The sequence below is a fragment of the Macrobrachium nipponense genome, chromosome 19, assembly GCF_015104395.2.
Source record: "Macrobrachium nipponense isolate FS-2020 chromosome 19, ASM1510439v2, whole genome shotgun sequence".
In the NCBI taxonomy this organism is placed as follows: domain Eukaryota; kingdom Metazoa; phylum Arthropoda; class Malacostraca; order Decapoda; family Palaemonidae; genus Macrobrachium; species Macrobrachium nipponense.
This window is the reverse complement of record NC_061088.1, coordinates 3,879,220-3,890,730: the sequence shown is the minus strand read 5'-3', so window position 1 is coordinate 3,890,730 and position 11,511 is coordinate 3,879,220. Positions and strand designations below refer to the sequence as shown.

At 36.5% G+C, this 11,511-nt stretch overlaps 1 protein-coding gene across 5 annotated transcripts in view; it reads left to right on the top strand.

Annotated features, from left to right (window-relative positions):
- The first annotated feature begins 70 nt into the window (after window positions 1–70).
- Window positions 71–11,511, top strand: part of LOC135213765 (alpha-protein kinase 1-like) — a 36,525-nt gene continuing 25,084 nt past the window's right edge. Inside the window, exons 1-5 of one of the 5 annotated variants that reach the window (XM_064247903.1) lie at window positions 71–89; window positions 9,253–9,389; window positions 9,787–10,026; window positions 10,412–10,562; window positions 11,409–11,495. In XM_064247903.1, the coding sequence (XP_064103973.1) occupies window positions 9,812–10,026; window positions 10,412–10,562; window positions 11,409–11,495 (453 nt within the window). In that variant the 5' untranslated portion in view covers window positions 71–89; window positions 9,253–9,389; window positions 9,787–9,811. Of the gene's footprint in view, window positions 90–1,344; window positions 1,496–9,252; window positions 9,390–9,770; window positions 10,027–10,411; window positions 10,563–11,408; window positions 11,496–11,511 lie in introns of those variants that run through there. The other 4 variants (XM_064247895.1, XM_064247908.1, XM_064247915.1 and 1 more) reach the window with 4 other exon arrangements.

Here is an 11,511-nt window from a genome sequence, read left to right as displayed (position 1 = left end):
ACCACTACACGCAAACCTTATTGCACTGCAAAGCAATGAGCTGGACAGGTCTTTGCAAGCGTCGAAAGCACTTCTGAACCATAAGTCAGGTAAAATTTACATTGAGGAATACCACCAACTCTCATAAACTATCTCTTGAGTCGATGGTACTACTACGCTGGTTGAGTGACAAACTTTGTGTGATTTTTAAAAATATTTTTGTATTCGCGTGTGCGTAGTGTGCACTTATTTGGTTCAGACTAGTTTGCTTTGTTTTGTGATCATGCAGGGATACGAATTTGTGTAGTACAATGCAGTCGAAACACAATAGTACGTTCACTGTGCTTCCGCCTTCAGTGCTGTCACCGTGAGTCATTTCATTGCATGTCGTTGTCGTACTTGGCTGCATATGGCTTTCTTTTAGCTGCACACACACACGCACTGAGAGAGAGAGAGAGAGAGAGAGAGAGAGAGAGAGAGAGAGAGAGAGAGAGAGAGAGAGAGAGAGAGAGAGAGAGAGAGAGAGAGAGAGAGTCTTGAGGAGGATTAAAACTGTTTTGACAGCCGTGGGAAAGTATCATAACAGGTATCATAAACGCGTATCCACTTAATTTTGTTGGTTTTTCCCTGATATCTGACATTTTCCGAATTTGAAAACTATAAACTTTTTCCTCTTCGTGATTCTTAAACAATAGAATTCATAGGTCAACACCCACGAATGCAACTGAAAAAAAAAAAAAAAACAAAATAGTAGGAAAACGAACTCCTAAATATCTGGTACTCAAGAAACGAGAATGACGTTGACATGCATTTCAGCTCTTTCGTTCCTGCCCTTTCACACAAAATGGGTGCGTCTGGAAAATTGCCCGTGTTATGCATTTTACGAGTATATTCTTCAGACACATACCTTTCATTATTAAGTTACATTTATCCAGCAACATTCCACAACCATCGCCGACTGACGCTAAATCTTTTCTTCCGTAGCATAGTTTTCTTATATTCTAGTCCGTCGTCAAATTCGTATATTTATAATGGGCGTTATGGTTGATGACTTATTTGCATTTTCAAGAGCCTATACACTGTCACTTGGCTTTCCAATCTTTCAAAATTCACGAGAGGCAGGCATGCAAATGAATTTTGGCGATGCATATGTAGTTCAGTCGTTTCCCCAAAATGAATTTCTATTTTGGATTGTTCGTTCAGTTTCAAACCTTCCATGGAGAGGAGAATTATATATCTACGAGGTGGAAAACGAACTACTTTCCAAAAAACAATTCGTTCCGGGTCGAATTCGCCATTGATAAAATGCGAAGAAATATTTCAAGACGAAACATGAACGTATAAATAATTTTTGTTGTGGTTCTAGAAGAAAGAAGAAAAAAAGAGAGAAAAACAGCTGTCATCGCTCGTCATTTGTTTCGTCCCATCCGGGACTTGGATTGTTGGCGCAGGCGCAGCAGCGACTGTGTTTCTTCAACCTTAATTTTGCCAACAACTAAACAGCTTTATTTTATTTGTAAGTATTTTCGTTTGACGTTTTGGCCGCCCTGCGGCTGGTGGGGATGCATTTTGAGCGTAGTACGAACACTGAGCTGCCCCAATAAATTAGGAAGGGGCGGAAATAGGGCGCCGAACGGCCGTAAAATGGGAAATATGTTGGCGATCTCCCTCTCAGTAAATAGTCCTGTCCCATGTTTGGGTCCGGTTGACGTCAATGAATATGCCAGGGACGCCTTTTCCCCCAGAAATGCTGGCCCTGGCTGGACCCAGGACCCGATTTCCTCACGGCGGAGGGTAGGCCAAGCCCTCAGCTTCGCCTCGGAGACGTTAGGGCTCCCTGGGGCTACTTTACCCTGGGGAATTTTTCTTCCAATGGGAGTGAAGGTCATTCGAGATCTGTGTCGCTACGAAAAACAATTTCAAGAAAATGAATCGAATATTCTTTTTTTCGCCCCCTTCCCCCCTCCGCCCCCCTTTTTTTTTCTCATAGGCGTTGGCCCCCCCCCTTAGGAATTTCGGAGTCGTTTCGATTTGGTCTGGGAATGCTTTGGAATTCGGGTTCATCGCGTATCTGGGTGAAAGCTCATCATCATCATCATCATCATCTGTTAGTTGGATCAGCTGGAGGAGAGTCGGGCCTGCATAGTTGTTGTTGTTGTTTGCCTTCCTTGTTGTTGTTGCTCGCAGGTCAGGTATATTTCTCCATTCATTTCCCTGCTCCTTCCCATTCCACCTGGCTAGAAGGCAGGTGGAATTTTTCCTTTAAAAAATACCTAACCAAAGGGACTAGAGCCTGGCTCAAGCCTAGGCGACCATTTGGCTGCATCACCAAACTTTTAACAGGTATTTTCTGGCAGGCCTATGCTTTTCTAGGGGACTATGGGTCCTCTCTGGCATATTGTGATGTTGGGCTAGCCTACGTCAAAGGCTAGGCTATTTTGGCTTAACTAGGGTGGGTCCAGGTTCGGGCTTTTTGTCTCGCTCGGTTAGCCCAGGCCTACGCTGTCTGCTCTCAGAGTATCTTTTGGGTGAAAGAAAGATATAATTAACAATGTAATTTATCCAATTTGCTGTGTTAGGCTATGTTAGTTAATAATCGGCCTATTTAAGACTAGAACATTTAGATTGGGGAAGGTTGGGTGGGCTATAGCCTAGCATAGGCTGTACATGAGCTGTACAGTTTAGCTAATGTTGGTCATTTTGGGGTCATTCTAAGGAAGAGTGCTGTACGAATGAATTTTTCGTGAATTAAATTTTTTTACTGGGGAATATAGAAGTGGGTGTAGGGTAAATGACCGAGTGGCGACATAGCTGCCACTGATCCTAGAATGCGGCCACCTCCCCGAAAATGTATTGGAATCCGCTGGCATGAGCATCAGTCAAGAGTTGTGGCCTGGATCAGGCAGCACACAGACACCTCCACACAGCTCTCGAAGAAGTAAGTGTTTTTTCCCTAAATTACGAAAAATGGCACATCCAAGCACTTTTTTGGGGAAGGTGCCGCGTTCCGAGAGAGGTGGCTGCTATGTCGTCGCTCTGTCATTCCCCCCATATGATGCATTACAGGTTAGATAAAAAAAAAAATTTACGGGAAATTGATAAATTAATCTAATTTTTATGATACTTTAATTTCTGAGGGCTTGCCACAAAACATGGCGCCCCACACAGCTTTTCTGTGTAATAATGTAAGCTAAAGAGAGCAAATTTCTAAGGTTATTTTGGTCAGTTTGTAAAGTTATGCCACCTGTACGTACTCCATTACAAGCACACTTTTCTAAGTTCGTTAAAAAAAATGTCATGAGCAGTATCTCCATGCAAAAGCTCTTCCTTAGAATTGCCAGTTTTTTGTTTGTTTGTCAATTTTAGGTTAGCTAACTGTGGGGTTTTGTGCATTTTTAAAAAGTATTTGCCATAGGCATAGGTAAATTTGGAGTTCTTTGAGTGGTTTGAATATTGCCACTGAAGGAACTATGAATTTCTGGGAATAAAGTAAATGGATATGGAATTGGTAATCCTACCTTAAAGCTCTGCAGTGTTTAGCACCAGCCCTTTAGTAATGAATGTAAAAACATAAACAAAAGATTGTAAATTTCTCATTTTTGGTAGATTTCTTAACTTATCCTTACTGTATTATCAACATTCTTTTCTCGGCCATTCCATGGAGAAGTGAGAGATGTGTATTTCTGGTGATAGAAGTTCACTCTTGATATGGTTCAGAAGTCACGCAAAGCCGTTGGTCCCGTTGCTGAATTACCACTGGTTCCATGCAACGTAAAAACACCGTACAAACAAACATTCTTTTGTAGACTATTTAGTAAAAAATTATATTAATTTTTATGTCCGTGTGAAGTTTTTTTGTAGAAGCTCTGAAAACACAAACCACCAGTATCATGACTTGTCACTTAAATTGAAGCAAATTAGAAAGAAAAGCCTGTGAATTTTATGTAAATTAAATTTACCAATAGCAATTTAACTGGAATACATCCAAATTTAATGTAAGACATCAGATTTTACCAGGGCCAGGGCAGGACCTTTCTGCAATATGTTTTATGGATTAGCATATGCTTAAAGGGACAAATTCCAAAAACTGAAGATATTACAAAAGCAATGCTAATACGAAGAGTGTTAGTCACTGTTAGTCAATATCATGATGATAAATGAGATCGATGGGCACATTTCTGTGTGAATTATGATAAATATAAAAAATGGAAAGTTAGAAGTTTTAGTATTTACCAAAAAATCTGCAAGCTTATATCTGCATGCAAGGTGAATGTTTTCTAAGAGCCATTTTAATTTATGTGCCATTCTGTCATGATAAATGAAACTTGTCTTAAAATATTAGGTTTTCTTTAGGTAAGGTACTGCATCACTTTTACTGGTCCCTTTTACAAATGGCCAAGTAACCATATATGTATGTATGCATTGTGGGTGGGAAGATGAATCTCACATTTGCAAAACGTGTTTAATCTTATATTATTGAACCTATCCTGTGATTTATTTGTAGTGCTGGAATCTGGCTACTTCAGCTTGAAACAAAATGAATGATTTGGAATTGGTACTGTAATGAATTGTTTGAATGTTACAAAGTGAAAATGTTTTTGCCTCAAGTTCATGTATTTTTAAAGCAGTCATACCATCATGACAAGAATTTTAGAAGGTGGCATAGCAATGTTTCAGGCTTCCTCTGAAAGTTTATATAAAACGTAATTTGTGAATTGTTCTCAGCCCGAGTATTAACTAAATCACTCAGTATTTTTAGTTAGAATAATTGTACAATGGGATCACTCGTGTATATTGGGGTCATTCAAGTACCGACGTAAGCTGTCCTAACAACCTAACCTCTGACAAACCTTACCTTCCCAAGACCTCCAGTACTTGGTTATCAGGGTAAGGGTAAAAGTGCAGACTACTATCACAGCCATCTAGCTTAGCAACTGCTGGGTTCTGTAAAATGAGCTCTCTGTTTAGTACTACTCCAGGGGATGAATTTAAAACAAACGAGAAATAAACTCGAAGAAAAGATGGTAAACATCTCTTTAGGTGACTGGTGTAAACATAAAGAAAAGATGGTCAATATCTTAGTGAGTGATGTACAGTGGTCCCCCCGTATTCGCGGGGGATGTGTACCAGACCCCCCCGTGAATAGTTAGAATCCGCGAATGTTTGGAACCCCTATGAAAATGCTAAAAACAGCCTATTTTGTTAGTTAAAACTCAAGAAAAACCCACAAAAATTTTCATACTTGGTTTTTTAATAGTTTTATCACAAAAAGTGCATTTTATGATGAAATTCATCAAAAAAGCCAGGAATTTGTGGATATTTATCATAGAAAAATACCGCGAATGCGTGAATTTTCCGCGATAATGCAGGGAAACGTTCCCCAGAGAAATCTGCGAATGTGTGAGTCCGCGAATCTGGAGAACGCGAATACAGGGGGTCCACTGTAATCATAAAGGAAAGAGGGCAAGTATCTTTGTAGGTGATTGGTATATACATTATGGAAGATGGTTAATATCTCATTAGGTGACTGGTGGGAATAAGGCTGTGTTAGTAGTACGTATGGGGTTTTACCATTACCAGTTGCAGTACTGTTGGAACTCCCTATTATTTGCTCGAGCTTGTTGATTGTGACAGTTTTGCTGGTATAGTTTTACCATTGCCTTCGCTGTGGTGAAGTATAAGACATGTTGGTGAGGCACAAGCTAGGTGAAACGGTGCTAACCATTTTAAGGGTATATAACATAATTTCTTGAATGGGGATTTCCCATAGTGAACTGTATTGCAAAATTCTCAGTTTTCTTCTACCAGTTTTTTCAATGATTAATAATATACTATATATTTCGCTGGTCATAAGTGAATGCAGTAAATCCCCTTTACCAGTTTCTTTCCAGAACAGTGTAACATCTTTCCTTTTTTGAAGTTCTCCACACAATATACTACAGTTCTTCTAGTGCTACAAGGATGAAACCTAACCTAATCTATGACATTTTAATATTACATAAAGAGATGAGATACATTCCAGCTTGATCTAATATGCCACATCCCACCTGGCCCAAGGTGGTGACACCCTCCCTCTAATAATTAATCTTGCATAACAGAATGCATGTTAGGCTTTTGTTTGATGAGTTATGGTCCTCAAAACTTTTTACAAGCAAGTGTCTTCCAGGGTTTTTGTAAAGTTTTCATACCACATTAATGGCTATTGGAAAATAGAATCATTAGTGCAAGTATCATTGATAAATTCTTTCAAAGCTATCATTTGAAAAGGTTCCCTGATTTCCACTTTTTATCCATTCCAAATAAACTTCCTGCAGGCTTTCATCCTTGACAGGCATGTTTCTCGCTTCCTTCGTGGGCAAACCCCACCCTTTTACCTTCAAGAGTAATGCAATTTTTGGTTTAGATTAAACTATATATGGGCACCAATCTTGCTTGCATATACGTACATAACTTGAAAACACTGTATTTTGTTGAATAAAGCAACAATTGTTATATATGGGAAAGTTTTTCTTTCAATATTTATGAAAGAGTAATTGGGGGAAATGTTAACTTCAATAATCTTGCAAAATAAAAGGTAAAAATCACCTATAGATTTTCTTTGACACAGTCTTATAGGAAATGGGCCATATGTATTGTCGTATTCACATTTTCCATCAAGTAGACAGACCTCTATACGTATAAGTAGGTAAAATGAAGCATCTGTATATACCTTTGCCCTAGATACAGTTCGGTACAAAACATCCTAAGGACTTGCAGTCCTTAGTCTTGATTACTTCATATATTTTTGTCATGTATATTTCTGTCATTTACAACTTTACTTGTACACTGGTGCAATGTATAATCATAAAGGCTCAAGAATTTTTCTTGTGGTCAAAATAGCATGAAAAATCCAGACCTCCAAAACTGCGTGCAGTATTTTGGTAGAAAAACTGTGAATTGAAAAAAAAAAAATTTATTCTAAAGCCAATTTGCAGTATGTACATAGTGGCTTAGCATATGAGTAGCCTAGCCACAAAAATTGAAAATCTTTTGTTATAATTATATCTTTTGATGAAAACCAGTATACTGTAATAGCAAAAACAGAAATATGTATCAAGGACTTTGGATGACTTATGTAGTATGGAGATGTAGGTGGGACAGATCTAGAATACGTAGACCATGAAAGCTACACAATTCACGTGAAAGTACTGATGTTAGTTGGATAATAAGCATCGAATGCAAGGGTTTGCAGCATTACAACTCGACAGGCATTGAAACCACTGCTGGACAAAATCTGAGCATATTTTGTCATAGGAATGCAGTATATGTAGTACAGTGGAATTTGCCCTACAATGTGCCTACATTAGCGAATTCTTAGGGATCAAAATGAAAACATCATTTTTTGTAATGTATTGTGCTGTGTCACATGACCTACATTGCAGTTATAGAAGAACAACTGAAAGGCACTACATTGATTTAAGACTTCTTTTTTGTTCGTTTTAATTGTAACATTCTCCTGTGTTGCAATTTGATCTTTGTGAGTGAGTAAGCAACTTTGTTTTATTTTTCTTAAGCTGTATTGATTCTGTTGTTTGAAATTTGATTGTCATCGATGTTAGGGTTTTGTGAATTGACAAAGTGGATTTTTGGGTTGTGAGCTACAGACTATGGTATCAGGGAATTTATTTATTTAAATTTCATCAGTTATAATACTAAAACACATTTTAATGTGTGTATTATGATGATTGCTTCTTATAACCAGTTTTTTTATGCATTTGACACATATGAATAAAGCAGTGTAAACATGACCATCAAATGTGTAAGGGGTCTAGAATTAGCCTTTACACTTTGATGCAGTGATTCCAGTGTTTTGAAGCATGTACTGGTAGCTGTGTATGCTGAAGTAATTTATTTCATGGTGGCCTTGTCCGAGTAAGGGAACTGGCCAGGTTTGGATGTCTGGCATCTTGCCAGGTAATGTTGCTTGGGTTTGAAATGAAACTGAAGTACAGTAGTATATTTTAAGTCACAGTACATTGTGGCAAAGTACTCCAGATTATAATAATTATCCCTGTGCAGGTTAGATAGCTGATTTTCTTTAGTTTACATATTCAGTAATGGACTTAATGTTGTGTAAATTATTGGTGCATTATTCAAGCTCCTCACAAGATCTACTCAGGGTTGTATTCAAGAGATGTATATGCCATATAAAGTACTTCAGGCGCGTGCATTATTGTTTTTATCTTTATTAATGAGGCATTGGTGCAGTATGAAAGGATTACCTAAGATAATTCATGAAATGAATTTCACTGTCCCCAGTGGTATTTTTATAACAAATTAAGATTGCCAAACTTGAAAAGTTATTGAATAGTTATTCTGTTAAATTTTGATTATTTGGTTATCAGTATGCTTGCATTTAGTATGATAAATCTACAGTATTTACAAAGAATATAGTCATTCAGCACTATTTGGCTGTGTCATTTTTGTTTTTAAGTGTTATTGGGATGTTTAAAATTTATCTTGTAATCTTTAGTGTGGGGTATTTGGAGACATTCCATTCAGTTTGCAGGTAATCAATCCTTAGTGCTGTTTGCCAAATGCACTAACTAGATGCTATTGGTTACTTGAAAGCTATTGAACAACATCCTGCATTTAATGAAATATACTTAGTCTTATTTCAGTTGTCTTTGTTCAGTAATAAACTTTCTTCTTTCAGTTGTCTTTGTTCAGTAATAAACGTTACTTCATCTTCATGAAGAATTATTTAAATTTTTGTACGCTCTTGAACTGGTTGACATCTTCATAGTTATCAGCTTGCATTAAAAGACGAGCAATACGTATTATACTGGTATACTCGTATTTATCAGATTATAGGTAAATGTGCAGCATATGTTACTTTACAGCCAAAACACTGTTGAAATGGAAATTTGTAAACATTGGTGCATACAGATAGGTCATTCAAATCACAGTGAACAGGATTTCCCAAAATAGAAATTATATGGCTGAATGTTACTTGACACACTTATGCCATAGCCTATTTCATGTACTGATTGTCTTGTATCTGTACTGTTGAGCCCTAGTATTTGGAGGGGATGCATACCACAATCCCCTGTCAATAGCTAAAGTCTGCAAATACCTTAAACCCTTCTAAAAACACTTATAATTGAATATCTTAATATTTCATTACAAAGAAATGCATTTGATCGTGAAAATATGAAAAATACAGTAATAAGTGAATAGTTCTTTTATAAATATCGTGAATAGGCAAATATAATGCATATGTATGTTCCACAGAAAAATCTGCGAATAGGTGAAGCTGCGAATCCAGAACTGCGAATAGGGAGAGTTGACTGTATTTCAGAAGTAATTTCTGGCATTACTGTACAAAAAAGAAGGCGAGATTTTGGATTGGGAGCATTTGACTTATTGTGGTACAGTATGATGATAATCAGTTAGGCTAGAGTTTACAATTATGGTTATAACTGAAAGAATTTATGTAACAAAAATAAGCAAATAAGAGAAATCTGACATAACTTTTAAATGAGTTTTCCCTCCACACTCATGAATTAACTTGAGTGTATTTCTACATAAGTTTGGAATGTGTGCGTGTGAAACTTTGATATTGTTTTAAGTACAAAAACAGGAAACAATAATTTATATTAGTATTGGATAAATGCTTATTGCATTTGTCACTTTTGTCCTAGTTATAGTGTATTGTATATATGAAAATTTTAAAACATTGTAACAGGACTCTGCCAAATTGCTTGCGTCCATGAAAAGCCAAATCTATTAAAGTGTCTTGCTATTTACAGCGCATTCTTTCCATAGGTGATCCACTATCTGATTAAGGATCATGTCGGTGCTAAACGGAGAGGATATGGTGGAGTGTCCGCTATGTATGGAGCCTTTGGAGATGGATGACCTCAACTTTTTCCCATGTACTTGTGGGTATCAAATCTGTCGCTTTTGTTGGCATCGGATAAGAACGGATGAAAATGGGTTATGTCCAGCTTGTCGGAAGGCTTATCCTGAAAATCCGGCGGACTTCAAGCCTTTGTCACTTGAAGAGTAAGTTTAGCTTTGAACAATTTGCTTTTCTTAGCAGAGGCTGTTTGTTTCAGTTATATTTTTGGGGAAAGATGGTTTGTTTCAGTTATATTATTGGGAATAGTTTTAGGTACTAATATTGTTGTGATTACATAGGTTGTTTCAGTAATGTTATTGGGAATAGTGCTTCAGTAATATTATTGGGAACAGTTTCAATAATATTATTGGGAATAGTGTATTTCAATAATATCGGGAATAGATACATATACGTTGTTTGTTTCTGTAGAGTTGTTTGATCAATGGTCACAGTTGTATCTTTGAAAATAATTTCTCAAAAGTGGTACACAGCTCTTAGTTTTAATTTAAAAAGAAATTTGTAAACTATTTGTTCTCTCTTTGTGAACAGGCTGCAGCGAATAAAACAAGAAAAGCGTCAGAAAGATGCACAGAAGAAACAAAAGGTGTTTGAAAACCGCAAACATCTTGCTAATGTTCGAGTAGTTCAGAAAAATCTAGTGTTTGTCGTCGGTCTATCTTCTCGGTTAGCAGACGTAGAGGTTAGTATTCATGCATTGCTTGGTGCTGAAGTGTTCAATTTTACAGTTTTTTTTTTTTTTTTTTTTTCATTTTCTTGCTATGATCATTATTCTGACTTGTACTGTGTGGTTTGAATGGGGAATTTTATTCTATATTTTCTTGGTGGTCATCTTGGTAATCAGTTTATATGAAAAGAAAGAACAACTATAATGGCAAAGCACAGTAGTAAATAGAAGAACAACATTAGAGTTGAATACGTTCCTCATACATTGGTATTTGGAGTATTTTGTTCTTTTTCCATCAGTTTCTTACAACTGAGATAGTCTTACTGATGTCAGTATATAGATTATTTACGAAGAATATACTTGGAATTATTATTTCTATAATAGACTCGATAAAACTGATTGGTCATTTTGTAAGTTTTGTTCTGCATGCAGTAATATATTAGTTTATATTCTGGGAGCGTATACCATACTGGTTTCCTGATAAATCGAAAAGTCATACCGATGGTTAATGTGGTTGCTTTACTATCATTAATTGTTTATGTTACTGCTAATCATGATAGGAAGTATCAGTGTAGATTGATTTTTTAAAATTAATTTGTGGTTTGGAGCAGAGATTTATATATTTATGGTCTTTTTATGCAAGTTATGCAAAAATCTTAGGAAAAGTGTTTAATAAGCTGTTATTGTAATTGTGAACGAACATTTAATGAGTGGTGTGTTATTGTACACTGTTTGGTCATTGTAAGCACCTTTCATATTAAAGATATAATGACTTCATCCTAGTTTAGGTTCTTAAAAACTAAAAATCTTGTAAATTAGCATTGTTCCCAAGTTATTAACTATTTATAAATTTATTTTCAGACATTAAAGAAGCCAGATTATTTTGGGAAGTTTGGAAAAATTCATAAAGTGGTTATAAACCACAGTACTAGTTATGCGGGGTCTCAGGTAAGTTTTCTATCCT